The 27,869-nt window shown below is 54.5% G+C and overlaps 4 protein-coding genes and 2 long non-coding RNA genes across 11 annotated transcripts; 4 read left to right on the top strand and 2 right to left on the bottom strand.

Moving 5' to 3' along the window:
• Positions 1-2,551: 2,551 nt before the first annotated feature.
• Positions 2,552-11,621, bottom strand: LOC109492197. The gene is made up of 2 exons (XR_002145998.2): positions 11,350-11,621; positions 2,552-4,280 (listed from the first exon to the last, which is right to left on the bottom strand). It is a non-coding gene; the product is annotated as an uncharacterized LOC109492197 (long non-coding RNA).
• LOC123380648 lies at positions 4,391-5,300 on the top strand. The gene is made up of 2 exons (XR_006586693.1): positions 4,391-4,637; positions 4,826-5,300. It is a non-coding gene; the product is annotated as an uncharacterized LOC123380648 (long non-coding RNA).
• A 145-nt stretch (positions 11,622-11,766) lies between the features above and the next one.
• Positions 11,767-19,255, top strand: SYVN1 (synoviolin 1). Of its 5 annotated transcripts, none has more exons than XM_045039534.1 (16): positions 11,767-11,895; positions 12,889-13,037; positions 13,265-13,357; positions 13,449-13,601; positions 13,742-13,790; positions 14,203-14,306; positions 14,941-15,067; positions 15,168-15,267; positions 15,362-15,427; positions 15,523-15,639; positions 15,734-15,897; positions 16,181-16,309; positions 16,405-16,563; positions 16,652-16,838; positions 17,832-17,980; positions 18,060-19,255. In XM_045039534.1, exons 2-16 carry the CDS (start codon positions 12,906-12,908, stop codon positions 18,164-18,166), a joined length of 1,836 nt encoding a protein of 611 aa, XP_044895469.1. In that variant the 5' UTR covers positions 11,767-11,895; positions 12,889-12,905; the 3' UTR covers positions 18,167-19,255. The 5 variants fall into 5 exon arrangements, with proteins under 5 accessions (XP_044895469.1, XP_003993637.1, XP_006937559.1 ...); XM_003993588.5 differs by lacking the exon at positions 11,767-11,895 and adding an exon at positions 11,898-12,034; XM_006937497.5 differs by lacking the exon at positions 11,767-11,895 and adding an exon at positions 12,077-12,230.
• Positions 19,164-22,701, bottom strand: MRPL49 (mitochondrial ribosomal protein L49). Of its 2 annotated transcripts, none has more exons than XM_003993587.6 (4): positions 22,544-22,701; positions 21,454-21,604; positions 20,539-20,663; positions 19,164-20,426 (listed from the first exon to the last, which is right to left on the bottom strand). In XM_003993587.6, the coding sequence occupies exons 1-4, from the start codon at positions 22,619-22,621 to the stop codon at positions 20,280-20,282; spliced, it is 501 nt and encodes a 166-aa protein (XP_003993636.1). In that variant the 5' UTR covers positions 22,622-22,701; the 3' UTR covers positions 19,164-20,279. The 2 variants fall into 2 exon arrangements, with proteins under 2 accessions (XP_003993636.1, XP_023095814.1); XM_023240046.2 differs by having other exon boundaries at positions 22,523-22,690.
• A 47-nt stretch (positions 22,702-22,748) lies between these two features.
• FAU (FAU ubiquitin like and ribosomal protein S30 fusion) lies at positions 22,749-24,152 on the top strand. Its single transcript, XM_003993586.6, has 5 exons — positions 22,749-22,891; positions 23,150-23,232; positions 23,344-23,488; positions 23,752-23,807; positions 23,981-24,152. The coding sequence occupies exons 2-5, from the start codon at positions 23,158-23,160 to the stop codon at positions 24,104-24,106; spliced, it is 402 nt and encodes a 133-aa protein (XP_003993635.1). The 5' UTR covers positions 22,749-22,891; positions 23,150-23,157; the 3' UTR covers positions 24,107-24,152.
• Positions 24,153-26,459: 2,307 nt separating this feature from the next.
• On the top strand, positions 26,460-27,788 carry ZNHIT2 (zinc finger HIT-type containing 2). The gene has a single exon (XM_023240045.2). The coding sequence runs from the start codon at positions 26,543-26,545 to the stop codon at positions 27,737-27,739; it is 1,197 nt and encodes a 398-aa protein (XP_023095813.2). The 5' UTR covers positions 26,460-26,542; the 3' UTR covers positions 27,740-27,788.
• Positions 27,789-27,869: the final 81 nt, after the last annotated feature.

Here is a 27,869-nt window from a genome sequence, read left to right as displayed (position 1 = left end):
TAGGGACGGAGGCTTGTTTGCAGGGTCCCCTTCCCTGGGGGCTCACTCTCATGGCTGTGGGCTGCAGGGCCTCAGCTCCGACCCTGTGGTCCTGCCTGCGTGTCTGCACGCCATGGCAAGTGGCTTCCCCCAGAGTGAGTGACCCAAGACAGAGGGCAAGCAGGAAGCCAAAGTGCCTCTTGTGACTGGATGTCACATTTTTCAGCCACCATTTACTCATTAGAAGTGCAAGACCCAGCCCAGCGCCCGCTCAAGGGGAGGAGAATTAGGGACCGCCTCTTGCCTAGAGGAGTATCCAGAACGCATGGACACCTCCCAGAAGCACCACGCCCTGGCTGAACCCATTCACCCGCCTACGAGGTACCTGCACCTGAGGAGAAGCAAATATGATAACCAGAAGGCTGTTTGACTGTGAACTTGGGCCACGGGAGTCTCTGGGCACACACCTCCTTACATTCTCCTGTGTTTGTCTGTGTGGATCCCATCCCTCTTTTTTTTTTTTTTAATGTTTATTTATTTTTGAGACAGAGAGAGAGAAAGAGAGAGAGAGAGAGTGGGGGAGGGTCAGAGAGAGAGAGGGAGACACAGAATCCAAAGCAGGCTTCAGGCTCTGAGCTGTCAGCACAGAGCCTGACATGGGGCTTGAACCCACAGACCACGAGATCACGACCGGAGCCAAAGTCGGAAGCTTAACCGACTGAGCCACCCAGGTGCCCCCCACCCCCGCTGTCCCTCTTTCTGAGATAACTGGTCGTGACTTCTCGAGCCTCCAACCTCCCACCCTCATTCCCTTGTCCTCCTGGATCTCCCGAGCCCACATCTCTGCGTACACCTTCTGCAGGGATAGAAGGACTGTCTCTCCTCCTTTCAGACCCTCTGGGTCCTCCTCATCTGCTCCCCCTCCCCTCCCCTCCTCATTTGCCGAAGTCAACACTTCTCTATGTGTTTCCTTGTTTCTTTGTTGTCTATCAACCGGAAGCTCCACGAGGTGGGACCTTTATCTGTTTTGCTAATGCGTTCTCCACACTGAGAACAAGGCCTGGCTCATGGTGGGCACTCAGTACATACTTGTTGGATAAAGAAAGGACTGAATGAACGGCAGGAGGGAAACCCCGTCCATTCTGATGGGAGAGAGGCAGAAGGAAAAGTGTGTGTCCCAAATTCCCTGCACCAGGCGAGAAGACTCACGAGGGCAGGAAGCGTCTTTTGGTTCTCTACCAAGCCCCCAGCACAGAGCCCTGTGCCTGGCACATAACAGGCCCTATAAACATGTGCTGATCGGCTGAGCGCTCGCTGATTGCCCAAGCCATCACCTTATTGCCCCCAATACCTTCCTTTTTTTTTTTTAAGTTTATTTTTTTTAACGTTTATTTATTTTTGAGAGAGAAAGAGAAAGACAGAGCCCAAATGGTAGAGGGGCAGAGAGAGAAGGAGACACAGCACCTGAAGCAGGATCCAGACTCTGAGCTGTGAGCACAGAGCCCGATGCGGGGCTCGAACCCACAAACTGCGAGATCATGACCTGAGCCGAAGTCGTAGACTCAACCGACTGAGCCACCCAGGCACCCCTATTTATTTATTTTTGAGAGAGAGAGAGAAAGAGAGAGAGAGCATGCGCGCAAACAGGGGAGGGGCAGAGAGAGAGGGAGAGAGAGAATCCCAAGCAGGCTCCATACTGTCAGCACAGAGCCTGATTCAGGGCTCGAACCCACAAACCATGAGATGGTGACCTGAGCTGGATGCCTAACTGACTGAGCTACCTAGGTGCCCCACCCCTAATACCTTTTTTGGTACATTTGGGTAAGAGGTGCTGTCCCTGGACCTGTCCTTAGCCCACCCCTGTATTCTATGTCCCTTTACAGATGCCCTCAGGACCTGCGTTCAGAGTTACGACATGGCTCCCGGTCTCTGCTCTGCCCTCCGATGACACTCAGGCTGTCTAGCCTGGTGGTGACCGTTCCCTGGCTTTTCCCAGAGACTGTGAGGAAAGGCTTAGCCCAGACACTGCTTGGGTTAGGGGCGTAATTCACCACAGGCCCCGGGGGACCTGGGTCCGGACGGTGGGGCCTGTTGGCTCACAAGAAGTGCTAAGGTGCATTGGGGAACCAGACAGAGTCCTGGCTGGGCCAGGACTCAGAGACACCCAGCAGGGTGACTCTGGCTAAGTTCCCTAGCCTCTCTGAGCTTTACTTTCTCGGCAATAAAATGGCCACTTGCGGGGCGCCTGGGCAGCTCAGTCAATTAAGCATTCAACTTTGGCTCAGGTCATGATCTCACCGTTGGTGAGTTCAAGCCCCACGTCAGGCTCTCTGCTGTCAGCACAGAGCCTGCTTCAGATCCTCTGTCCCCCTCTCTCTGCCCCTCCCCCACTTGTTCTTTCCTTCTCTCTCTTTCTCAAAATAAATAAATAAAAACTTAAAAATAATTTGATAAATAAATAAATAAATAAATAAATAAATAAATAAATAAAATGGCACCTCGGGGTGCCTGGCTGGCTCAGTCAGTAGAGCATGCGACCCTTGATCTTGGGGTCATGAGTTCAAACCCCACGCTCAGCTTAGAGTTTACTTTAAAAAACAAACAAACAAACAAAAAACAGCGGCAGCTTGTCACAGGACAGGGATTGAGAAGATGGACAAGGTATAAAGTAAAAGGGGTGAGAACAGGGCTACGGGGCCACCCTGCCTGGGTTTCGGGGCTGGCGGTCTTTCCCTAGCAGCTCTGTAAAGCTCTGGCGAGTTGCACAGTCTTTCTGTACCTCGGTCTCCTCGTCCACGAACCACGCATGATCGCAGAACCTGGCTCGTGGGGCCGTTGTAAGAATTAAAACCACGCCCGGCATCCAGTCGGAGCCCAGCACACACGGGCTGTGCGATAATCCTTACGATTTGCAGCATCCACAGGGGAGCAGCTTTCATTATTCCAAACCCTGCGCCGACGGAGGCCGCAGACGTGGGAGCAATTACAATACGGGGTCGTACGAGATGGTGTCCACGCTGGCTCGGGGCCACGGGCGCCAAGAGGAGGGAGGGATTCATTGGGGTTCACAGCCGATGCCTGGCAGTGTCTCAGACGAGCCCTAGGGATTTTCCGGGCAAACGGGAGAAGAGACCAAATTCTGCTGCCAAAGAGACCAGCAGAATTGGGTGGCACGAGGACAAAGTGAGCTTGACGACAACACAAAGTGGATGAGGATGGGGGGGGAGGGGGGAGGCGGGCTGAAGCCGACCACGCGGGAATCCGAATGTCCGGTCGGGAAGGCCTTTGTCAGAGCAGGGAGTGGAAGCGGGTGTAGCCATCTGGCTCACGTGGCGGCTGTCCCAGGCTCCTTCCAGCTGCCTTCTTGGACTGCAGAGGTTGGAATGATAAAACGAAGCCAAACAGAGCAAAACAACAACAACAAAAAACCCACATATGCTTCAGCTGTTCTGTGGCAACCATGGGAGACGTAACTCTGGAACCCAGTGAAACAGAGCCCCGCCCTCCCCCCCCCCGCCCCCCCAGGTATTCCTTCTGTCCCTGTGCTTCCCAAACCGTGGCACCGCGGAGCCTTCCAGGCCCCTGGATGGCAGTGTCATCTCACTGGAACAGCCGCGTCCCCACTGCCTGTGGTATGCCACCTCAAGCGGCTCTGACTGGAACCCTGTGCAGGAAATGATTTCAAACAATCGCAACAGGGACTGTCCCCTCGCTTCTCCACGAAGCTGCTGCCCTCTGTGTCCCTGATTCGGCCAGAACCGACCACTTCAGGGCCATCAGGCCCAAGACAATGCACGTATCCACCCATCTACTCATCTACCCAAACGTTTGCTTATTTACTCCTTCAATATTTACTGAGGGTCCACCAGGCCCTGGACCTGGGGCTGGGAACGGGGAGACAAACCGGGTATGATGCCCACTGTTTGGGCCGTCTATCGCTGTGAAACAAACCACCCTAAAACCTAAAGGTTTGCACCAACAACCGCCGTTTCATTCCTCACCGTTTTGCAGTTTGGGCAAGGCTGATTGAAGCGCACAACTCTTTTCTCCCCCATGTGGCATCATCTGGCACAGCCAGCTGTCTTCCCAGCAAAGGATGGGCTTGCTCGGGAATCGCTGAGAATTTACAACCTGGGACGAGCCAGCTGCCACGGTAAAACCGCAGGCAAGTCCCCGAACAAAGGAGAGGGCCATTCTTTGATAGAGGCAAGTGGGGCGTCGGGAGTCATAAACGGGGAGCTTGACGTATGGTGGCTTCTCAGTGGCTGAGCTGCGACTGTCTGTCCTTGGCTGGGCTGTGGCTGGAGGAAGAAGAAATGAGCCTTCCTCCCGCTGGGATGGTCAGTAAAAGTAGTACCTATCCGCTCTTCCAGTTCCTTCCCTCCCCTTTGGCTCTGCAGTTGACAGCTAATGTTGGGCGTGAGAGCTCCCCCTGCTGGCCTCCTGGCTCTCTTCTAATGAGGTTTCCTTTCATCCCTTTTCACACGGGCAGGGGCTCCATAGGGAGAAGAAACAGAATCGAATAAATGCGTGTCAGATAAATGATGGGAGGAATTCCTGACGTGTGCCCCCTGGAGCCAATACCCAGCTGAGTTGAGGAGTGGGCAGCGCTCGTCAAGGAGTGGCGAGAACTGTCTCCATTTCGACGCCTGCCTCAGGTAAGGAAGCCAGTGCCCAAAGAGCTGGGACAGGTAATGAGCAAGAGTGAACTTGGCCGCTGGGGACGGGAAGCAGCTCTCACTGGGGAGGTGGGCCCCGTGAGGCTCCTGGAGAAGCCAGGAATCCTTACTTCTTGGGCGAAATCATACATTTTAAGCAACGACGACTAATTTATAAAAATTGTCAGTGCTGCGCAGGTCAAACAAAACTCAACCCAGGGTCGGATGTGCTTGTGGGCAGGCGGCTCGAGTCTCTGATCTGAAGGCTGCCTGTCCTCCAGATTGTCAATGGTGCCCTTCTCCACGAAGCTTCAGGCTCACCTGGCCACCCAGCTCCCAGCGACCTGGAATTGCTACTGCCTTTGTTTTTAAATCTTTATTTTTCTGTGCATGAAAGGAATCCCCTTTCTTGGTGAAAAATTCAAACCTTACAGAAATGTCTAACCCATAAACACAGACACAATCCTATAGCTACCTTCCACCCACATCACCACCAGGACTCGTTGGTGAATATTCCTGCGGATATTTTAAGGGACTTTTTCCCCCTCGGTTCACAAAACTGAAATCTTACTGTATAACCATTGTACAATCTCTTTTTTCCATAATAACATGGGGTGGACAACTTTTTATGGCAGTGACAATGAACTCAATTTATCCTTTTTTTTTTAAATCTTTTTAAATGTTTATTTATTATTGAGAGACAGAGCATGAGCAGGGGAGGGGCAGAGAGGGGGAGACACAGAATCCGAAGCAGGCTCTGAGCTCTGAGCTGTCAGCACAAAGCCCGACGCAGGGCTCGAACCCATGAACCGTGAGATCATGACCTGAGCCGCAGTCGGACGCTTAACCGACTGAGCCACCTCGGCACCCAGATTGTATATATACATTTTAAAAGCAGTGGAATATACAATTCCACCAAAAAACCTTTTTGATCTAGATTGAAATTTTAGGTCCATTTGGAGAAGAATTGAGAGTTTTACAACCCTGAGCTTGTTAACCCTCTGGGCCTGATAAAGTCTTCTGTTGTCTGTATCTCAGGAGGAGGAATGGAGATAGTTAACTACTGACTCATCTTAAAAATATTTATTGGTCTATTTTTGTTCTCAGTTTTAGCACATCTTTTATTTTCCAGAAGTTGTCCATTTCACCTACGTTTTCCAATGTATTGCCATAAAATTCCACCTACTCTATTTATATTATTTTAAAACCTCTGCTGTGTCTGTGGTTATTTCTGATTTCCATTCTTTATATTATTTGGACCTCAACTCTTTTTTTTTTTAATCAGTCTTTTTTTTTTAATTTTTTAAAAACTGTTTTATTTATTTTTGAGAAAGTGAGAGGGCGTGAGCAGGGTAAGTTCAGGGAGAGAGGGAGACAGAATCCGAAGCAGGCTCCAGGCTCTGGGCTGTCAGCACAGAGCCCGACGCGGGGCTCGAACTCACAGATCGCGAGACCACGACCCGAGCCGAAGTCTGACACTTAACTGACCGAGCCACCCAGGTGCCCCCTTTTTTGATCAGTCTTGACAGCAGTCTATCTTGGGGGGGTGACCGATCAGGTGGAGGCTGGTGTCTCAGAGGTGAAAGAATTCACCCAAGGCAGAACAAAGGAGTTAGAAGTTCATGGAATACACTGCAAAGGAAGGAGGGCAGGACAGCAAAGAGATTGTCTGCCTGGAGGCGGGGGTGGGGGGGGCTGTAGTTAAGGGGAGGAGGTCAGGAGGTAGGGGAGGTTCGTGTGGAATTTTCTTTTTGGTGCCTATGACCGGTTGTAAGTAGCCCCTTGGTCAGCTAGGGCTTATGGGTATTTTGAGGTGTGGCACCTGATAGGTGGTCACGGTGGGCCCCTTCTACCTTTCTAAGGTTCCCACTGCTCGAGCCTATTGCCTAAAAGCAGCCTCTACATATCTTATTATTAGCGAATTCAAAGTACCAGCTTTCACCTTTGTTAATCTCTAGTTCAGCTTTACTTACTTCATTAATTTCTACTTTGTTGTTTCCTTGACTTTTTCATTGGTAAAATTCGCATACCATAATATTCACCATTTGAAAGTGTACAATTCAGCGATTTTAAGTAGAGTTACCAAGTTGGGCAACTGTTACTAGTACGTATTCCAGAACATTTCTATCACCCCCAAAGGCAACTCCACATCCATTACCCATCGCTCCCCATTTCCCAGTCCAGCCCCTGGCATCCACTAAATTTCTGTCTATGTGGACTTTACTCTTCCAGATATTTAACATAAATGGAATGATACAATATGTCTAGCTTCTTTCACGGAGCATAATGTTTTCAAGGTTCATCAGTGTTATAGCATGAATCAGCACTTCGTTCCTTTTTATAGCTGAATAATACTCCATTGTATAGATATGTTACATTGTTTCTCCGTTCACGGACCTTTGGGTTTCCACTTTTCAGCTATGTTGAATAATGCTGCTACGAACACTCATGTACAAGTGTTTATGTGAACAGACATTTTCACTTCTCCTGGGGATGTAACCAGGAGTGGCATCGCGGGATCATAGGGTAACTCTCCGTTCATTTTCTTGAGGAAACGCCAAACTGTTTTCCAAAGGACCTGTACTATTTTCCCCTGCTAGAAATGCGTGAAGGCGCCAGTGTCTCTACATCCTTGCTAATACTTGTTATTATGGGGCTTTTTGTGTGTGTCTTTTTTATTATAACCATCTGGGCGTGAAGTGATCTCATTGTGGTTTTGGTTTGCATTTCCTTCGTGTGCCTATTGGCCATTTCTTCTTTGAAAGAAATTTCTGTTCAACTCCTTTGCCATTTTTGAATTGGGTTATCTGCCTTTTTATTATTGAGTTGGAAGGATTCTTTTTATATTCTAGATACAAGTCTTTCATCAGATATATGGTCTGCAAATCTTTTCTGTTATTCTGCGGGTTGTCTCTTCAATTTCTTGACGCTGTCTTTTGAAGCACAAAAGTTTTAAGTTTTGATGAAGTCCAATGTAGCTAGTTTTTCTTGCATTGCGATGCTTTTGATGTCATATCCAGGAAACCATTATCTAACCCAAGGTCATGTAGACTTATGCCTGTTTTTTCCCTAAGACTGTTATAGTTTCAGGTCTTACATTTAGGTCTTTTTTTTTTTAATTTTTTTTCAACGTTTTTTATTTATTTTTGGGACAGAGAGAGACAGAGCATGAACGGGGGAGGGGCAGAGAGAGAGGGAGACACAGAATTGGAAACAGGCTCCAGGCTCTGAGCCATCAGCCCAGAGCCTGATGCGGGGCTCAAACCCACGGACCGCGAGATCGTGACCTGGCTGAAGTCGGACGCTTAACCGACTGCGCCACCCAGGCGCCCCATTACATTTAGGTCTTTGATCCATTGTGAGCTAATGTTTTGTGTATGGTGTGAGGTAAGGTTCCCAGAACCATTTGTTGACAAGACTACTTTTCCCCCCGCTGCATCGTGTTGTTGATAATCAACTGACTATAAATGTATATGCTTATTTCTGGACTTTTAATTCTACTCCACTTCTTTGTCTATCCTTTTGCTATTACTACATAATCTTGATTATTGTAGCTTTGTAGTAAGTTTTTAAAATCAGGAAGTATGAGTACTCCAACTTTCTTCTTCCTTTTTAAGAATGTTTTCTCTATTGTGGGTCTCACGCATTTCCACATGAATTTGAAGATCTCATCAATTTTTGCGATGAAGGCAGCAGGGATTTTGACAGGGACTGCTGAATTTTTAGATCAATTTTAGGGACCATGCCGTCTAACAATATAAGTCCTATAACCCATAGATTTCAGATATCTTTCCACTTATTTAATGTTTATTTTTGAGAGAGAGAGAAGATCCAAAGCAGGCTCTGTGCTGACAGAGAGCCTGATGGCAGGGCTCAAACTCACAAACGGTGAGATCATGACCTGAGGACTGGAGCCAAAGTCAGACGCTTAACTGACTGCGCCACCCAGGCATCCCTCTATGTGTCTATTTTTGTGTCAGTACCACACTGTTTTCATTACTACAGCTTGTAGTATAACTTAAAATCTGGAAATGTGATGCCTCCAGCTTTATTTTTCTTTACCAAGATTGTTTTCGCTATTTGGGGTCTTCTGTGGTTCCATACAAATTTTAGGATTATTTGTTCTAGTTCTGTGAGTAATGCTATCGGTATTTTGATAGGGATTGCATTAAGTCTGTAGATTGCTTTGGGTACTATGGACATTTTAACAATATTTGTTCTTCCAATCCCTATGCATGAAACATCTTTCCACTTGTATCATCTTCAATTTCTTTCATCAACGTTTCGCAGTTTCCAGAGTCCAAGTCTTTCGCTTCCTTGGTTAAGTTTATTCCCAGATATTTTATTATTTTTGGTGCAATTATAAATGGGATTGCTGCCTTAATTTCTTTCTGTTGCTTCATTATTGGTGTATAGAAATGCAGTGGGTTTCTGTACATTGAGTTTCTATCCTGTAACCTTACTAAATTCGCTTATTGGATCAGGAACAGGACAAGTCATATGCATGACACATCTGGGGTCCCCACAAATAGGGCATATGCCCGACAGGCAGAGCGTGGGGAGAGGAGACAAGACGTGAACGGAGGTGTCAGAAGATCTTTCTGGCCATTGTAGGGGCAATAAGTGGAGAGCAGAGAATAGGAAAGGAGACCAGTCGGGTGGCTGTTAAACTGGACCAGGCATAAGATGGTGACAGCCTGGACTAAGAAGGCCAGGAGATGGCGATGGAAACACTTCGGAGGCAGACTCAGTAGGACTTCATCTTTCTCTCTCTCTCTCTCTTTTTTTTTTAATGTTTATTTATTTTTGAGACAGAGAGAGACAGAGCCTGAGCAGGGGAGGGGCAGAGAGAGGGAGACACAGAATCGGAAGCAGGCTCCAGGCTCTGAGCTGTCAGCACAGAGCCCGACACAGGGCTCAAACTCACAGACCGGAAGATCATGACCGGAACCCTGGAGATCATGACTTGAGCCGAAGTCGGCGGCTTAACCGACTGAGCCAGCCAGGTGCCCCTCCCACCCCCAGGACTTCATCTCTTGAGTAATATACCGTAAGAGCCTCCTGTCCCCCCCCCCCCTTTGCCTGCAACCCCACTCCATTCAATAGCACAGGTGCTAGAGTGACCCTCTTACCTAAGCAGAGCCTTTTACAACATCTCTGCTCATGGCTCCTCATGTCACTGAGTAAAAGCCAAAGTCCTGGTAATGGCTAATGCCATCTGGTTCTGCCTCCTCCTCCTCCTTACCCTTTTGCTATTTCCATTCTGGCCACACCCACGTCCTCCAACAAACCAGGACAGGTCGACTCTTACCTAGCTGCAACTCTTTACCCAGATATCCACTTGGCTCACGCCTCTACCTCCTTCAAGTCTTTGTCCAGCTTCTCACTGATATAGCAACGTGCTTCAAGCACCCTACCACACTCCTGACCCCCTTTTGTTCTGCTCTTTTTTTTTTTTTGCCTAGAGCACTTATTATTCATTGCCTCCCAACGTAGTAGAGAATTCACTTACATCATGCATATTGTCTATCATCCAGCACATTTACTAGAATAAAACGTCAAAAAGGCAGAGATCTGTGTTTTGTTCACGGACATCCTAAGTTCCTAGAACAGGTTGCATCTGACACATACTCGCAGACAACTGAATAAATGACTTATTTACCAGTGGGGATGTGGGGACAGATGGAGAGGGACAGGGGAACAAGATGCCCACGTTTCCGGAGCCGGGTAAGAGGGGATGACTAGGGACACTGAAGTGTTTTAAAAACAGGAGATATTCTAGTAAAGACCAGACGTGGGAGTCATCAGCACTTGGGTGGGGAAATGGAGTCCACAGGAGCAGAGGACATTAGGTACACAAAACAAACAGAAGGGGCCAACGTGGACACCGACATTTAAATAAAAGGACAGAGGGAGGAAAGGGGCAGATGTACAGCCAGAGAGAAAAGCAGAGGCCTGTGGGATCACAGAAGTTGAAGGAGGAGACTTTTTACAAGAGGAAAGAGATCGAGTCAGGCGAGAACCGAAAGCTGACCATTGGTTTTAGTCACTAGAAAGTAATAGATGGCCTCGCGGGGGAGCCAACCCTGTGACAGCTAAATTGGTCAGGCCAGTTGGGGAGGTGGTGAAGGTGATGAGGCCAACCAACAGCACGGGAATCTAGAATCAGACACACCCGATGCCAATCCCAGGACAGGTCTTGTTAAATCTCTGAACATCAACAGTCCCAAGTCCAAAATGAGTATAGCACCTTCTAGCTCATAAACTGTAGTGCTTGGATGTTAAATGCGACGGAGGACAACGCAAGGCACAGATTGGGTGTACCGGCTTCATTCTGTCAACGAGCCGACTGGGTTGGCTGCGACTGCGACACAGACAAATACTACGCAGCCCAAGATCAGTAGTAGCTGCGATTACGGCCCGGGGCTGAACACAAGGAGAGCAAAGCTGTAGGCGCCGGGAAGCTGAAGTCAATCCCTTTGCATTGAACACCATCCCAACATTAGCCGGAATTAAAGGTCTGCCTTCTTAATCCCAGACACATCAGGCTGCCCCTCCCTTTTGTGGCGCAGCAAATGTTCCCGCTGGGCAGACACAGATCACCCGCCCACGGACTGCGCCCCCCCTACCCCCCAACCCTGCCAGCTGTCCGCCCACTGGGGTTGGACCCAGACCTAGGCAACGCTGCCTTCCGTCCCTAGCAACCGCTCACCTGCTTTTCTCTTTCCACAGGCCAGCAAATGTCCTTCCTTTTCTTATTGGTCCGCGTAACTCTATCTAGGCCAATTAGTAGCAGCCACGGGGACCCAACTCACTCCCACACAAATCGGGGGTGATCGCGGAGAAGCAAATTTTTCTTTTCTGAACCCAGTTCTCCAAGGGAGCCTCTTATTTGTGAAGTTGTTGCGAAATCTTCTGGAATGAGACTCTGAAACATTTTATTTCTCTTAAGCCCGTAATGCTTGTCCCTTGCACACTCCCCCTTCCAAGTGGTACGGCCCACACGAAGCCCCACCTTCCAGCCTCTTTGAGAGCCTGAGCCCTCCGCTAGGTTGAGTACACTCAGCGGCGGAGGCGATACCATCTTTGACTGATAGATGGGGGGACTCCAACTATCTCCCGGGTTGTCCTATTCCGCTCCGACCACCTCTCGCGTCTTTCGCTCCGGCCGTGGGCACGAAGCCTAGATACAGTGGCGGGACTACCGCTCCCGGCACCACGGACGGTGCGCGGGGCGGCCAAAGGAAGGGTGCACTTGGTACGATCCACGTCGCGCCCCGCCGGAAGTGAGGTGTCTCTCCCCCGAAGTTCCGGCTCGCAGGGGGTGGGGAGTGTTGTTAACCGGGGCCGCCTCCGCAGTCGCGGGGATTGAGCGGGCTCGCGGCGCTGGGCTCCTGGTGAGTCGGCCGGGGTGGGGCCCGGGTTGTGGTTGGAGTCGGGACCTGGGCCCTCCCCTTGCGGTCTCCGGGGTCGGCGCGCCCCCCTCAGCCCCGCTTGCGGCTTGTCAGCTGGCGGTAGACCTCAGGCTCCCGTGCGGCCGCTCTCCGGAGGCTGGGCCCCACCTGCGACGTTCGCAGCTCCCGGAGCTTACAGGTGCGGGGGCGACCCGGGTCCCTCTCCGTGCCGCCGCTGCATCCCTCCAGTCGGCCGTTTCTCCGGTGCCCCGAGTGGACATTGCCCCGGCGGGTGGGGGACGCCAGGGTTCCAGGCTGACGTATCCCGCCCGCTCCCGCGGGGCGCGCGGCGGGGTTGCGCACCCCGGCCGAGCTGTCACCGGCGCTGTCGCCTGCCCGGCTGCGCCCCCCAGCGCCTGGCTTCTCCGAGTCCAGGCGGCACGTAACCGCTTCTGGAGATTTCTGCGTTTGCATCCTCTCCATCACCTTCACGGTAGAGCCCGTGGTAGCAGTTCTCCTTCCTGCAACACGTTTGCCTTTCCCCGTTCCTCCCTGGAGGCGGTGGCTTGGCAGGCGGCGTGGAAAGAGCCCTAGATTTGAAACAAAACTGACCCAGGCTCCAGGCCTTGCGTCAGTCTGATCGCTTAACCCTTTTGAGCCTCCATTTTCTTGTTCGTAAAATGAGGGGGCGCGGGGGGGGGGGGGCCGTTTGCTATATTTGACGTCATGATTGTGTGGGAGAGGTGAGGTGGGGGGGGGTCTCTCCCTGGTGTTTAGTGACATCGCGCGCTGGGCACTGTTCAGGGTTTGCGCAGTGTGCGCAACACGCAGGTTATTCCTGCCCTGTCCCCACGCAGGTCTCCAGGCCGGAGCGATGTTCCGCACCGCAGTGATGATGGCGGCCAGCCTGGCGCTGACCGGGGCCGTCGTGGCTCATGCCTACTACCTCAAGCACCAGTTCTACCCCACCGTGGTGTACCTGACCAAGTCCAGCCCCAGCATGGCAGTGAGTTCAGGGCTCAGGGTGGGAGGAGCTCCCTGGGAGGGAAGGAGGAGTCTGCTTGAGACAGGGGCGGAGCTGGGGGTCAGGTAAGCGTGCGAGGCGTGAAGCTGCCACCAGCCGCCTAACTTTGAACGAATTGGGACGGGGACATAGGGAGGTTCCGGAATCATGAGCCCCAGACATAGCAGAGCAGAAAGTGACCTCAAACCATAGCCTCTTCTCACTCCTAGGTCCTCTACATCCAGGCCTTTGTCCTTGTCTTTCTCTTGGGCAAAGTGATGGGCAAGGTGTTCTTTGGACAGCTGAGGGCAGCAGAGATGGAGGTAAGATGTTCACGACTCCCCAAAGTGAGGGCCAGGGAGCTGGGCAAGCAGAATGTCTTGAATTCCTCGTCCTTCTCTGCCCAATCCCCAGCACCTTCTGGAACGTTCCTGGTATGCCGTCACTGAGACTTGTCTGGCCTTCACTGTCTTTCGGGACGACTTCAGCCCCCGCTTTGTTGCACTCTTCACTCTCCTTCTCTTCCTCAAGTGTTTCCACTGGCTGGCTGAGGACCGTGTGGACTTTGTGAGTTGGGTCGGGGGTTCTCAAAGCAGATGGGAGGCAGGGAGTGGCTTGGTAGGTGGGCTTGTGAAGTGAAGGCTGGGTGGGGGGGTGGGGGGTGAGCCCCAGCCTTCCCGACAGGCCCCCTTTCTGCTCTGCCTCAGATGGAACGCAGCCCCAATATCTCCTGGCTCTTTCACTGCCGCATCGTCTGTGAGTGAGATCCATGGGAAGGGAGAGGAGGGAGCTGGAGGGAGTAAGAGGCTCTGTGGAGGATTGGAATGTGATAAGTCATGAACTGCGGACCCGTGCCGTAGAGCGCAGGCTTCCCCCTCGGCCCGCAGCTGTACAGGAAAGATAATTTGGGAAGTTAATTTGCATCATCTCTGCCCTGTTCCACCCCAGGGCTTTTTAACTGTCCAGCCCCTCAGTTCTTTGCCTCCTCACCTGGAACTTGGGCTGCTCTAAAACCCTCCTAGGCAAAACTGGAGCTCCCAGGGGGCCGGGGTCAAGCCACCTGACTAGATGGCTAGGGCTTGAGGGTGGGAGGTGTCTTAAAGCGGGAAGTGGCTGTCAGTCCCTGGGCTGACCCCACCAACCCCCTATTTGGGGGGGGTCCCCACAGCCCTTATGTTCCTCCTGGGTATCCTGGACTTCCTCTTCGTCAGCCATGCCTATCACAGCATCCTGACCCGTGGGGCCTCTGTGCAGCTGGTGTTTGGCTTTGAGGTAACACTGGCTCGGGAGGTGGGGAGGACGAGCCTGAGGTGGCCCCGAGTGTGCCTCGAATAACCCAACAGCCCCTCCCTGGGCACCTGTTCTGTGGCCAGGCCCGTGCAGGCCACCAAGGAGCAGCCGTCAGTCTCCGCTCCCGCCTCGTGCGCTCTCACGCCTAGGAGAGCGGGGGAGGCACAGAAAGAGGCGTGTGTGTTGGGGGAGCCCTGACCCGGCGCTCAGGGAAGGCCTCCTGGAAGGCGACGCCAGAGGAGCTGGCTGTCGTCGGGACGGAAGCACTTAGCTCGATGGACAGCCGGGGAGGGGTGTTCAGCGATAGCAGCTCACTGTACGCTAGACCCCGTGCTGAGCACCGGCTGCGTCTTTTAATCGGCAAAGCAACGTAGTCACTAAGGAACATTTAATGCCGTCACTTGGCAGACGAGCAAAGTGTCTGACGTTCCGAGAGGTCTGGTGAGCCGCTAGAAGTCAAACCAGCTAGTGAGTGCAGGCACTCGGAAGACCCCAGCTGTGTCCGGTACCACACTTGCGTCGTTGCACTCTGCTGTAGCGGCCTGGGTGTGGCAGAGGGTGACCAGAGCAAGGAGGTGTCGTGTGCTTAGGTCCCCGCGCCCCCTCCTCCCTCCAGTATGCTATCCTGATGACTATGGTGCTGACCATCTTCATCAAGTACGTACTGCACTCCGTGGACCTCCAGAGCGAGAACCCCTGGGACAATAAGGCCGTGTACATGCTCTACACGGAGCTGTTTACAGGTGAGAAGAGCCTGGGCCTCCCCTGACCTGGACCAGCGTCCCCAGCCCTGCCTCCCAGGCCCTGTGACTGCTGCTCTCTGCACCTCCCCTTGCCCCCCAGGCTTCATCAAGGTTTTGCTGTACATGGCTTTCATGACTATCATGATCAAGGTGCACACCTTCCCTCTCTTTGCCATTCGGCCTATGTACCTGGCCATGAGGTAAGCCCAGCCCAGCCCAGCCCAGCCCGTCCTGCCCCTGCCCCACACCTGATTCTTCTCCCTCACCCAACTTTCACTGCAACTCTCCTTTCAGGCAGTTCAAGAAGGCCGTGACAGACGCCATCATGTCTCGCCGAGCCATCCGCAACATGAACACGCTGTAAGTGGGTCGGTCCAGCTGCTCTCCCTAGCTCCGCCCCAGGTTCCTCTGTCTCCACTTCCGGTCTGGACATACCCTTGGCCCGTCCTCACTAGGTATCCAGATGCCACCCCGGAGGAGCTCCAGGCAACGGACAACGTCTGCATCATCTGCCGAGAAGAGATGGTGACTGGCGCCAAGAGACTGCCCTGCAACCACATTTTCCATACCAGGTGGGAGGGGCCCGGGGAGCCTGACTGCAGGGGATGGGCTCTGGAAGGCAGGCTCCTGGGGACTTGCCGACCGTCGCCTGTTCTTGACCCCCAGCTGCCTGCGCTCCTGGTTCCAGCGGCAGCAGACCTGCCCTACCTGCCGTATGGACGTCCTTCGGGCATCACTGCCGACCCAGTCACCACCGCCCCCTGAACCTGCGGATCAGGGGCCGCCACCTGCTCCTCATCCCCCACCACTCCTGCCCCAGCCCCCTAACTGTGAGTGGCCCCCTCATTTGGCCGTCCAACACACTGTTGAGTACTTGCCCGGAGCTGGGTAGGGGAAACACGGAGGTGAATCCTCCAGAAGCTGTCTGGATAGGGGAGGGGGTCATAGAAAGAGACCTCCGTGGACTGAAGTCACGTGTCATCAGTGCTGAGCTCAGAGAGGCCCATGGGAGCAGGGACAGAGTTCCTAACAACCAGTCTCTCACACGTGATTCGGAGATTCGGAGCTATCTCACTCCGGACCTTTCTTCACTGCCTCGTCCTCTCTCTGCAGTCCCCCAGGGCCTCCTGCCTCCCTTTCCTCCAGGCATGTTCCCGCTGTGGCCCCCCATGGGCCCCTTTCCACCCGTCCCGCCTCCCCCCAGCTCAGGAGAGGCTGTGGCCCCTCCACCCACTAGTGCAGGTGAGTCTTTTGGCTACGGCGACAGCCAGGGGGCGGGAGGAATGGAGAGCCGAGGCCTCAGCTCTCACCAACTTCCTGTTCTCGCTCTGTACCAGCCCTTTCTCGGCCTAGCGGAGCAGCCACGACCACAGCTGCCGCCGCCTCCTCCGCCTCTGCCTCGGCACCTGGCTCTGCCCCCGCCCCCGAGGCCAGCCCTGCTCCGGGCTTCCCCTTCCCTCCACCCTGGATGGGCATGCCACTGCCTCCACCCTTTGGTAAACCGAGCCGCCCTCGGGGTTGATCTGGAGGGATCTGGGCATCAGGCCCAGGCCGCCCCGGCTGAGCCTCTCTGCCTCCCTCCAGCCTTCCCCCCGATGCCCGTGCCCCCCGCGGGCTTTGCTGGGCTGACTCCGGAGGAGCTGCGGGCTCTGGAGGGCCACGAGCGGCAACACCTGGAGGCTCGGCTGCAGAGCCTGCGCAACATCCACACCCTGCTGGACGCCGCCATGCTGCAGATCAACCAGTACCTCACCGTGCTGGCCTCCCTGGGGTACGTCTGCACGGGGGCCGGCGCGCATGGCGGCAGCCTGGAGCTGCCAGTGAGGCCCCCGGCCCCGGTCCCGGGCCTTTCTCTTCGGCCACCCTGTGATGCCTGTTGGTTCACGTCACCTGTGTGTAGGCGCAGCAGGATCTCTGGGTTTCTCGATGCCTCTGTTCTCTCGCTCCAGGGGGCCTGCCTGGGTCTCGGGAGGGCTGGTGTTTATTATTAGCAGAGAGTTGACTTCGAATCCTGCTCCTGTATATTTTTCTGTAGTCAGTTCACTCATAATCGTCAGCGCTTTAGTTCATCACATATACCTTTCTCACGTGTGGTGACTGTGTCCGGGAAACACTGCCCCTGATCTGAGACCGCGCGTAAGTCACCCAAGGGCACCTGGGTGCCTCGGTCAGGCGTCTGACTTCAGCTCAAGTCACGATCTCACAGTTCGTGAGTTCGAGCCCTGCATTGGGCTTGCTGCGGTCAGCACCGAGGCCACTTCGAATCCCGTTCGCCCTCCGTCTGCTCTTCCCCTCCCCCCGCCCCCAAAAAGTCACCCAGAACCAGCCTGGCCTAAGTGTAAGTTATGGTGCCCACCACTCATTTGCTTCGTGACCACTGTCACTTTAATTGAATAGAAGGGTCCTAGCTCCTATTCACGGGTCACACACACAGAGTCTGGCACACAGAGCACAGGCTTGGAGGGGAGTTTGAGTCTGAGCAACCTGAATACGGTTTTCTTCAGGGGAAAATCTTAGGTGGGAACTCTGGGAGGAGCCTGGCGCCCCGCTAGAGACCGCCGTTTACCAGCGAACAGGCCAACGATTCTTGCCCGCACGTAGTTTAGTCTGTAGTATGAAATCCCGAGAACTCACACACGCTCGCGTCTGTTGCAGACTGAGGCTGCAGAGGTGCGGGCTCCACCCTGCCAGGCTCACCAAGGGCAGAATCTTCTCAATCATGCCAACGTGTCCGGGCCTCACCTCCCTCGTCTTTCTCTCCTAGGCCCCCTCGGCCTGCCGCCTCAGTCAGCCCCACTGAGGAGACCCCTGGAGTCGTCACTGCTGCCACCCCCACCAGCGTCCCCAGCTCGGAGGCCACCACCCCATCCCCAGGAGACTCCCCACCGGCCCCTGAACCTGACAAGCCTCCAGGTAGTCTGGGCGAGCGTGGGGAGGGGGTGGGGGTGGGGAGGGAAGTTCTCTGGGTTCCACTTCCGAACTCTGTCCCTAGCTCCCGAGTCCGTGGGCACGGAGGAGCTGCCTGAGGACGGGGAGCCTGACGCCGCAGAGCTCCGCCGCCGCCGCCTGCAGAAGTTGGAGTCCCCTGTTGCCCACTGACACGACCCCAGTCCTACTCCTGCCTCCACTCTCTTGAGCAGCCCTCGCTGTAACGTGTCCTGCCACCAAGTGCCAGCTCCCTCTGTGTGCACCAGGGAGTAAGAACCCCCAGCTCTGAGACAAAGGAGGTGGCATCCCCTAGGCCGAGTGGAAAGAAGCCTGAGGCCCCAGTTGACTCCAGCCCTTTCAGTCCCCGGCAGCCACGGGGATCTCGGGTCAGTCCCAGCCTTTCTTTCCAACCTGTCACCCTTTTCTGCTGGGGCCGTGAAGGCAGAAAGGCAGTCTCTGAGAAGCCCTCTACCCCCCTCTGGGAGAAGGGGCAGCCCTTCTAAGCCCACTTGTGTGCGTGTGTGTGTGAAGTCGCTTCAGTGCTGAACAGTATTAGCTCCCCAATCCCACGTGTGAACTTTAGGAGCTGGAGGCAGGCCAGGAACTTGCTTCCTGGGCCACCCACCAAGATTGGTACTGATTTCCCTTTTCTTACCCCAAACTCCCTAGAAGCTCTTTGTGACGGTGACTGTGTCACTTACGCCCTGTGGTGTTTCCGCGTCTTAGTGGCAACCGCACAGCTCTGGGAAAGGAGTGCCGAGCAGGTGGGCAGCACTGAGGTGTCCACGCCCCTCTCCCTGCAGTTTGTCTAAAGTGAGACTTCCTGGTCTCACCCAGCAACCACTGCCCAGCCTCACTCCAGGCTGAGGGCTCGTGTGTCTGCCCCTGAACCACTGCAAGCCCCAGAATCTGTGGAAGGCCACTTCTCAACTTAACAGAACTTTTCTTGAGTTGAGAAGAATTGGAATTACTTCCTTGCCGTTGTCTCTTGGCTTAAATTTTGTCTTTGAACTTGAATGCTTGACCCTAGGAAAGAGGAGCAGGAGCGTCAGACTCCTGGTCTTTCCAGTTTAGAAAAGGCACTGGGCCAGGTAGGGACCACAGGAGCCGAGGCCTGCCTGCCCTTGTCTCTTTCTCCCTTGGTTTTGTGTTACAAGAGTTGCTGGAGACCGTTTCAGATGATTATTTAATTTGTAAATATTGTACACATTTTAATAGCTCAAATTGTATATACCGCCAAATAAAGACTTGCATTAATGACCGGTGGAGCTAGTGTCATGGGGTCAGTGTGCCGGGAGTGGTCTTCTTGCTCAGGCTGTAGACTGGAGAATCCCGGGGGGGGGGGGGTGACGGTTTCTTTAGACATTAAACCATTACAACAGTATCTCCATTTTCCAGACGAAGAAACCAAGCCCCAGAGAGTTAAGCTTTTAGAACTCCCAAGGACGGAGCAAGTGTGAAGGCCCACGGGCCCAGAGTGGGATGGGAATGATGACAGGGGCAGAAGGCCAGCATCTTTTTTCCCGCAAAGGCCCTGACCACCCCTGACACCAGGTCAGGAAGCTGGCAAGAATGGCTTGCTCTGCGCTGGACCGCTAGAATCTCCCAAGCACCCCCTCGTGGACAGACCAGCTAAAGCTAACCACTTAGCTTCCTGGAGCTAGAAACCTAGTCACGCCCAACTCTGGCCTAGAATGGAGCAAAGGCCACTGGGCCGCCTTCTCCAAGGGTGAAAAGAACAAGCCAAGGGGCTGACGTGGGTGCTTTATGCCTATGCCCAGGACCGCGCTGGGAAATGAAGACCTCTAGGACCCACGCCTGAGTTCCCTGTGTCCTCCGTAGCCTCCACCAAGCCGGGTCTGGCCTGGAGCAAGGGCTTAAGGGTATTTGTGGTAGTGAGGGTCTGAGGGCCAAGGAAGGCAGGTGCTCAGTGCGTTTGCCCTGTGCCACCCTGCCCTGAACTGGATTGGGCTATTCCCCCAGAGGGGCAGTCAGCAACCTTCAGAATTTAAAGAGCTGAGCCCAGTGAGCTCCAACGAAGGTAGGGTCCAATGTCAGACAGCCCGCCCCCAGTGCTGGCCCCTGTGTAGAGGGTCCCGTTCCCCCTTAATGTGAGCAAGGCCTGCTCTGAAGCCCTCAGCCCTCATTTAACCCGTCGACGCTCTCAGCCCTGCCATTTATACCTGCTGTCCTGGTTGGTCCTACAGCCATCTCCCTCCTGGCCCGCCCCCACCCCAGACTCTAGCTGTGGGGAACGCTGTCAGGCAGGCTGCTCAGGTGGGCCTCAGAAGCCCTTTTCCAGGAGCCAGGCTTTGAGCTGCTGGTCAAAGTAGCCCTTGACCCGCAGGGTACCTGTCACCTCATTGATCTGGGTGACTGGTGTCTTCCCGAGCAGTGGACTCAGAAAATCTTCCACATCCTTCTGCAGGGCCTAGGTGGAGAGAGGACGAAACAAGCCCGGTCAGACCATCCCCTCTAGTAGACTCCCCATCCTTCAGCCCTGAAAAGGTCAGAATCAGGCCCTAACCCATCCCCTTGCTTACCCAGATGTCCCCCTCCACCTTTCGGATCACAGTCATCTGGCGGTTGCCATGTGTGATGTCCTTGTAGACAGGGATATTGTGCATACGAGAGCGCCTCACAAAGTAGGGCAGGTTAGGTGGGGGGTCTGTGACCGGAACAGTGAGAAGTCAAATCTCCCCAGGCTTTATGCCAACACCCTTCCCCTCACAGTCTACACAGAGTCAGTGCACCCAATGGCAAAGCCACCTCTAGATTTCAGATCAGAAGACCCGCTCTTTCCCTAAGTTTAGAGCCAGGGCCAGATTGTTCACCCTGGTAATCTCGCAGGCCCAACACAGGGCCTGGCACCAGAAGGTGCTCAAGAAGAAACGAAGTTAGGGCCATGCCTCCCTGGATCCTCATCTGGGGCCAATCTTTGCACCTCTCCCCTGGCACAAAGAATCTCTGGCACAAAGAAATGGGGATTTACAAGCACTGAACACCTACCTACCGCATGCTGGGCTCTGTGCTCAGTGCTCTATGTACTGAGCAGATTATCTCCATTTTGAGAAACCGAGTGACTAATGATCACGCTGGCAATGAATAACAGAGCCAAATTCGAACCCAGCACCACCCAACTCCCAAGCTATGTTCTCAATTATGGTGCGAGGCCTACTGGAGTCAGGGCATGGAGGTCCCAGCTCTTGGGTCTTCTCTCTTTGCTTCACTATTCCTGAATGGGAAGACCTCATCCCAACAGCGTTGATGGATGGGTACTAGTAAAACAGGGCTGCATTCCCAGGCCCCTCCTTGAACATGAGATAGGTGCTGGGCCCTGAGTGCCCTCAACACAAATCCTGAACCACTGGGGAATCCAGAGCCTCAGCTGGGGAAGTACACCACTGGGGGGGGGGGGTTCCCTGTAGCTTCCAAGCCATCCCCATCACCCAGCTCACCTCTGGGTGGCTGCCAGCCACTAGGAGTGGGATAATGTTCATGCTTTGGGGGCTTCGGGATGCGAGTAGGGGGTAACAGGCGCTCCACAAACTGGTATTCATCCACAGACTCCACAAAGCTGGGGTAATCAGGAGGCCCCTGGGTCTGGCTCTGCGGCCAAAATCAAAAGCAAACAACCGTTGCTCTACTGGCCCGGCCACCATACACCCACCCACCACAGGAGAGGCAGAACTTCAGTAGGTAGAAACACTACAGGTGCAGAGACTGGGATAAATAAAAGACTGGAGGTAGGAAAGCATCAGACTTCAGTTTGCCAGGGTAGAGGCAGGACTGGGAAAGAAGTTCAGGCACCCTGAAGCATCTGCCTCTCTCGGGATTTCTGTGGGACTCAAAACCCAAAGCCAAATCACTGTCAGTCTGGCCAATACAGCATTTTTCAGTATTTTAAAGTTTCCTCTAAACATCCTGCTGAAATATTCTAGTTCTGGATGAGGCACTTTCAGCAATCTTGATGATGCCACTCACAATCATCTGACGTGACCCTCGCTTACCTGGAACGTTTTGGCCTCATATAAACACCGCCAGGCATTGGACTAAATGTATTATGGGTATTGTTTTGAGTTAATTCCTACAATGACACAGTAAGGTATTTTATTACCCCCTTTTTCCACCTAGGAAAAATTAAGACATTAATAAACAGTCTACCTAAGGTAACTCTCCGCTGTCTCTCCATCCTCCAACAGATAATCCTGGAGTCCTGATGGGCCCCGGGGTTACAAGCAGAATGAAGTGGCCTGTATATCATGAACCCCAGGTTCCCTAAGTGTCGCCAAAGATCTGGGGCCGACCCCTACCCTGTGAAACGGCTATCCCTTTTTAAAATTAGGCAGCAAGCGTTGATGTGTAGCCTCTCCCAGTTCTGACCAACCCGAGCTGTCCACCAATCAGGATCCAAGCCCCACACACAGGGGCGCGTCGTCAGCCCTGCACCTTGCCTCTCAACCTTGTATGTGAGCTCCAGGGTTACAGGAGTAACAACCAGACTCACACGCAGCCCTCTTCCCCCACCTCCAGGCTCAGCGCCCTCACCAGCCACCGTAGCCCGCAGCCCGGCTGGACGCCGGTTCTCCCGCCCCTCAGCGAAGCTCGGAACAAGGACGCTGCCATCTTGCACCGCTCCCGTACGCTGGCCTTCTGCGCGCGCAACCGGCCTGGTTCCGCCCCTTCGGGAGCGCACCGCCCCGGACCGAAAGAACGCCTGCGCAAAGCGTAAAGAGGCGGAGCTAGGACTGCGGTGGGCCGTACAAAAACCAGAGACCTTCGCGGTCGCTCAGCAGTGACGTAGCACGCAGCAGGCGGTGAGGACGTGCGCGCCCTTCCTCCTTCCTCTTTCTCGACTCCATCTTCGTGGTTGCGGCTGCGGTGGCCGTAGTTCAGGTAAGATTTGGGTCCCCGCTGGATCTGGGGAGCTTAACAGTAGGTTGGCCGCGAGATCAGAGGGCACGGGAAAAGTAGAGGCAGAGGGGCTGTTCTGAGGGCCAAGTTCTGTTCCCCACCCGATCTCCCTGAAAGGCCCGGCCTTACCCACGTGAGATCCCGCGACCACCTAAATCCCAGAGCGATCGGCCCCGGCCCACCACCCATCCCCCGACCCCTCTAGAGCATTGTTTCTCATACAAGCCTTTCTTTCTTCAGTCGCCGACATGCAGCTCTTTGTCCGCGCCCAGGAGCTACACACCCTCGAGGTGACCGGCCAGGAGACGGTCGCCCAGATCAAGGTAAGGCTGCTTGGTGCTTCCTGGGCTTCATCCTCTTTTTTTTTTTTTTTTCTTTTTTTTTCCGATCTCCCCTCCCACGGGAACGCTGACGAATCTTCTTTTTCCCGGTAGGCTCATGTAGCCTCTCTGGAGGGCATCGCTCCGGAAGATCAAGTCGTGCTCCTGGCGGGCACGCCCCTAGAAGATGAGGCTACCCTGGGTCAGTGTGGAGTGGAGGCTCTGACCACCCTGGAAGTAGCCGGCCGCATGCTTGGAGGTGAGTTGGGGAGGATTGTCCTTTGAACTGTTTGTAAGCTCATAACGAGTGTGGGCTGTGGAGTTCGTTGTCCTCAATCCAGGGTGGTTCTTGTTTACCTCCCTTAGAAGGAACTCCTGAGAGGTCCGTGGGAGACTGAGCCAGAGCCTAGTTCTCTTTTCAGTCATTTATTAGAGCCTATAAAGGCTTGAATTGAGAGAGAGGATTCTGCTGGGTGGGGCCTTGTTGCTCCCCTGACTGTTGGCTGTCCTTTACCATCGCAGGTAAAGTCCATGGTTCCCTGGCCCGTGCTGGGAAAGTAAGAGGTCAGACTCCTAAGGTAGGTGAGAGTATTGGTGGTGGTGTTCGGAATTTGTTTTGTTTTGTTTTCCTTCTATCAAAGTTAAGCCAAGACCTTTGGCCTTTCCTCTTGTCTGCCTTCTTCCTGGAGTTACGCTGAGGGAAGGCATGGAAGAGGTCAACCAGGGTCTGATCGTTCCTTCCTTTGCCCAGGTGGCCAAGCAGGAGAAGAAGAAGAAGAAGACAGGTCGTGCCAAGCGGCGGATGCAGTACAACCGGCGCTTTGTCAACGTTGTGCCCACCTTTGGGAAGAAGAAGGGCCCCAATGCCAACTCTTAAGTCTGTCGTGATCCCGGCATTCCCCAATAAAGCCACTTAGTCCAGACATCTCATAGTTTCACCTTCACTTGCAGGGCTGCGGGAGGATACGTGGCTCCCAGGGTCGGTGGTGTGTTCATTAGCTTCTTGGCACCGTCTAGTTGGAAGAGGCAGGGACCCTTGGGCTGGCATGGGCAAAAAGTGATAAACTACAAGAAAAGGCTTGCCGTGAAAATAACTCGGTAATTCTCCCGAGTCCTTTTTTGTTGTTGTTCTTTAAACAGAAGGTGGCAAGAATCGTGGGAGGATTATGGAGGCCGTGGTAAAGGAGAGGGGTTTGAATAGTAGATCTATCAGGAGGGCCATTCTGACCTTCCCTTGGAGATGGGACCAGCCATGTATGGCCTTAGTGGAGTCCTTGGCAAGGGTCGGGCCTGTCCCCACTTTAGAAAGGTGGGGTGACCCGATTGGGTGGAGGCCAGTGACTTGGGCAAAGCAGTGTAAAGAATTCACCCCAGGCAGAACAAAGGAGATAGAAGTTTATTGAACACAGTGCAAGGGAGGGAGGGCTGGGATAAGGTGAGGAGGTAGGGGAATGTATGGAATGTTCTTTTTTTGGTACCTGTGCCTGGCTGCAAGTAGCCCACTGGTCAGCCAAGACGTATGGATATTTTGAGCTGGGTCGTCTGATGGGCCTGTTTGTTGCCCAAAAGCGGCTTGTACAGAAAGCATTGCCTGATTACTTTGGCATTGTGTAACTTTGCTCACCTAATCACAGGTCAGGTGGGTTGTTTCTGTGTTCCCAGAAGCGGAATTCTCTGGGATTCATTTCAAGGTCCCTTAGCTATGTGGGTACCCACTTGTTTTGATAAGGTTTTTCAATCTGCTTGTTCTTGGAATACAGTATAACATGAGGTAAAGACCTCGGGATCTAGACTTGGACTGCCTTGAGTTTTAATCCTCGTTGCATTTATTTTCTGACAAACTACTTATTTAATCTCTGTCATCATCGGAGTTGCTGTGGAGACTAATAAAGGATGTGAAAGACTGAGATCAGTACTTGCCAGATAGAAAGTGTGCAAGTATATTGGCTATTTTTATCTCCAGTAATCTTTCTAGAAAAAAGACGTCCCCTCCCTTCTAGGAGTTTGGATTCTCCTGGGCTAAGTGCAGAAGCTAGTTAGTTTCAAGTGCTAGAGCCTCAAAGAAAGTCAGCAGGGTGTTGTAATGAAAGAGGGGCAGGGGGTGGTGGGCAGACATAACATCCTAGGGAAGGGCTCTGAAGATGGGATGTGTGACACCTGAAGCAACCTGCCAAGTGAGATGACCAGAGTTCCAGCCAGAACAGTGTGCAAAGCTATGTGGTATTGTTAACATGCAGGAGTTTGGGTTTGAGTCCAAGTGCCAGTGGAACGTCGCCCGAGTACAGGGAAAGGTTTTAAGCAAGTGCCTGATGTGATCTGACTTGTGATCCAGTACTTTCTCTGCCTGATTTTTCCGGACAGCTGGCAAGAACAGAAACCAGTTAAGGGACCGGTAGCTTAGACCAGTGGTCGTGGGGATGGAGAGAAAGAGCAGACTCAAAGGGCCTCAAATCCATCCAGATCTTGGTAGGGAACGAAGCGACCCACACTGAGATAAATACAACTTACTGAGGCTGGGACTAGATGGGGGTGAGGGGCTGAAGAACCAGAGCTCACCTTGATGGGTGCCATGGATGGTCTTCAGGACACTTGCCACGGTTTGTGTGGGTTATCACGCCCACTCTACCACAAATAAGCTCCTTTAGGACAGGGACCACATCTCTGCCCCTCAATGCGATTTTGGAACCTGCTGTGGATTCTGCCCTTAAAAGTTGGATAAACCACAGATTAGGAGGGGGAATCAAGTAAGTTCAGTCTTAAAAACTGCTTTCTTCTCCAGAGGGGAAACGCCTCCAACACACACACACACACACACACATTGTAGGCCAAGTAATCTATCTTCATTCTTTTTCTATTCCGCTTTGTCTGTGTCCCCTAGTTAGAATGGCTACCCTCCCAGCGCTGGGACGCATCTCATCCCGCATCTCATCCCCCGAGGGCCTGGGGCAATTAGCCGCCTAGAGTAGGTGCCTCGCCGAGGATGAATTTCCGCCACCGCGCTTTCTGGTGCCAAAAAGGGAGCCACTAGGGGGCGAGCTGGTACCAGCGGAGCTCCCGCCGAGCGCGCTTGCGCTCCCTCCCCACCGCTCAGGCCGGGCTGGTGCGTCAGGAACCCTCTCCTGCGCCTGCCCGAGCCCTACTTGACCGAGAGGTGGGGTTTGGCTCCCGAGTGTGGGCGGAAGTTGCCGAGAGTCCTCGGGAGCTTTGGCTACGCCCCGTTGGCCTCCCTTGGAGGCGGAAGCAACCGCTTAGCGCCGGAAGTCGCCCCGCGCCGCCTGCGCGTGTTCGCCAGTGGCACCGGGCGCCGGTTGCCATGGAGCCGGCCGGGCCGTGCGGTTTTTGCCCGGCGGGGGAGGCCCAACCAGCGCGCTACACCTGCCCTCGCTGTAATGTGCCCTACTGCTCGCTGCGCTGCTACCGGGCGCACGGCACCTGCGCCGAAGACTTCTACCGGGACCAGGTGCTGGGGGAGCTCCGCGGCCGCAGCGCCTCGCCCAGCCGCCTGGCCAGCGCCCTGCGGCGGCTGCGTGAGCAACGCGAGACCGAGGACGACCCGGAGGACGCAGGCCTCAGGCCTGGCCCGGCGCCCGGCGGCCTCTCGGGGCTCTGGGAGCTCCTGGCCCCGGCCGAGAAGGCGGCCTTCGAGCGGCTGCTGAGCCGGGGCGAGGCCGGGCGGCTGCTGCCCCCATGGCGGCCGTGGTGGTGGGGACGCGGGGCCGGGCCGCGGCTCCTGGAGGAGGTGGGCGATGCTGCGGGCGGTGACCCCGTGGGGCCGAAGCCCACCCCCGCGAGGGCGCCACCGGAACCCGTGAAGGAGGCCGCCGCCGAGCCATTTCTCGGAGACGCCCCCGAGGCCTGCGCGCCCACCGTGCCCACCCGGATCCCCACGCTGGCCAGCCTGAGCCGTGGCCCGGCCTCGCCGCTCGTGCGCTTCCAGCTGCCCAACGTGCTGTTCGCCTACGCACACGCTCTTGCCTTGTATCACGGCGGCGGCGACGACGCCCTGCTCTCCGACTTCTGTGCCACGCTGCTCGGCGTTTCCGGCGCCCTGGGTGCGCAGCAGGTCTTCGCCTCGGCCGAGGAAGCCCTGCAGGCCGCAGCCCGGGTGCTCGAAGCCGGCGAGCATCCTCCTGGGCCCCTGGGCACACGGGGCGCCATGCGCGAGGCCGCCCGCATCCTGATGGGCGAGGGCCCGGCCAACCAGAAAGGCTACACGCTGGCGGCACTGGGGCACCTGGCGCGGACCCTGGGCCGGGCCCGGAGGCAAGCTGTGGCTACCGAAGAGCGAGATCGCCTCTATCGGGCGCGGAAGAAGTGCCAGTTCCTGCTGGCTTGGACCAATGAAAATGAGGTGGCCCTCACGCCCCTGGCTCTAGACTGTGCCAGGGCCCACCGAGCCCACGCTGTGGCCGCCGAGGAGGTGGCAGCCCTCACTGGGGAGTTGGAGCGGCTTTGGGGAGGCCCCCTGCCACCTGCTCCAAGAATTCTCATTGAGGAACTCCCTGGCTGAACTGGGATCTCTTTGTCATGAATAAAGCCGCGACTGGTGTGCCCTGGCAGCGGTGCCCATTTCTGAGTAACAGCTGTTGTCCCGCCCCCCTCTCCCCTCCCCCACCCCCAACCCTGGGGCCCACAAACCA

This window comes from Felis catus, chromosome D1 (assembly GCF_018350175.1).
Source record: "Felis catus isolate Fca126 chromosome D1, F.catus_Fca126_mat1.0, whole genome shotgun sequence".
Taxonomy (NCBI): domain Eukaryota; kingdom Metazoa; phylum Chordata; class Mammalia; order Carnivora; family Felidae; genus Felis; species Felis catus.
The sequence above is the reverse complement of the archived record's forward strand: the minus strand, read 5'-3'. Positions and strand labels throughout refer to the sequence as shown.

Coding starts and splice junctions, on each gene's coding strand:
- SYVN1 (XM_045039534.1), top strand. CDS start 12,906: ATGTTCCGCACCGCAGTGATGATGGCGGCCAGCCTGGCGCTGACCGGG. Junction 13,791..14,202: donor CTTTCACTGCCGCATCGTCT/GTGAGTGAGATC, acceptor GGGTCCCCACAG/CCCTTATGTTCCTCCTGGGT. Junction 14,307..14,940: donor AGCTGGTGTTTGGCTTTGAG/GTAACACTGGCT, acceptor TCCTCCCTCCAG/TATGCTATCCTGATGACTAT.
- MRPL49 (XM_023240046.2), bottom strand. CDS start 22,621: ATGGCAGCGTCCTTGTTCCGAGCTTCGCTGAGGGGCGGGAGAACCGGC. Junction 21,605..22,522: donor TGAGGGCGCTGAGCCTGGAG/GTGGGGGAAGAG, acceptor TTTTGGCCGCAG/AGCCAGACCCAGGGGCCTCC. Junction 20,427..20,538: donor AGGTGGAGGGGGACATCTGG/GTAAGCAAGGGG, acceptor CTCTCCACCTAG/GCCCTGCAGAAGGATGTGGA.
- FAU (XM_003993586.6), top strand. CDS start 23,158: ATGCAGCTCTTTGTCCGCGCCCAGGAGCTACACACCCTCGAGGTGACC. Junction 23,233..23,343: donor AGACGGTCGCCCAGATCAAG/GTAAGGCTGCTT, acceptor TTTTCCCGGTAG/GCTCATGTAGCCTCTCTGGA. Junction 23,808..23,980: donor TAAGAGGTCAGACTCCTAAG/GTAGGTGAGAGT, acceptor TCCTTTGCCCAG/GTGGCCAAGCAGGAGAAGAA.
- ZNHIT2 (XM_023240045.2), top strand. CDS start 26,543: ATGGAGCCGGCCGGGCCGTGCGGTTTTTGCCCGGCGGGGGAGGCCCAA.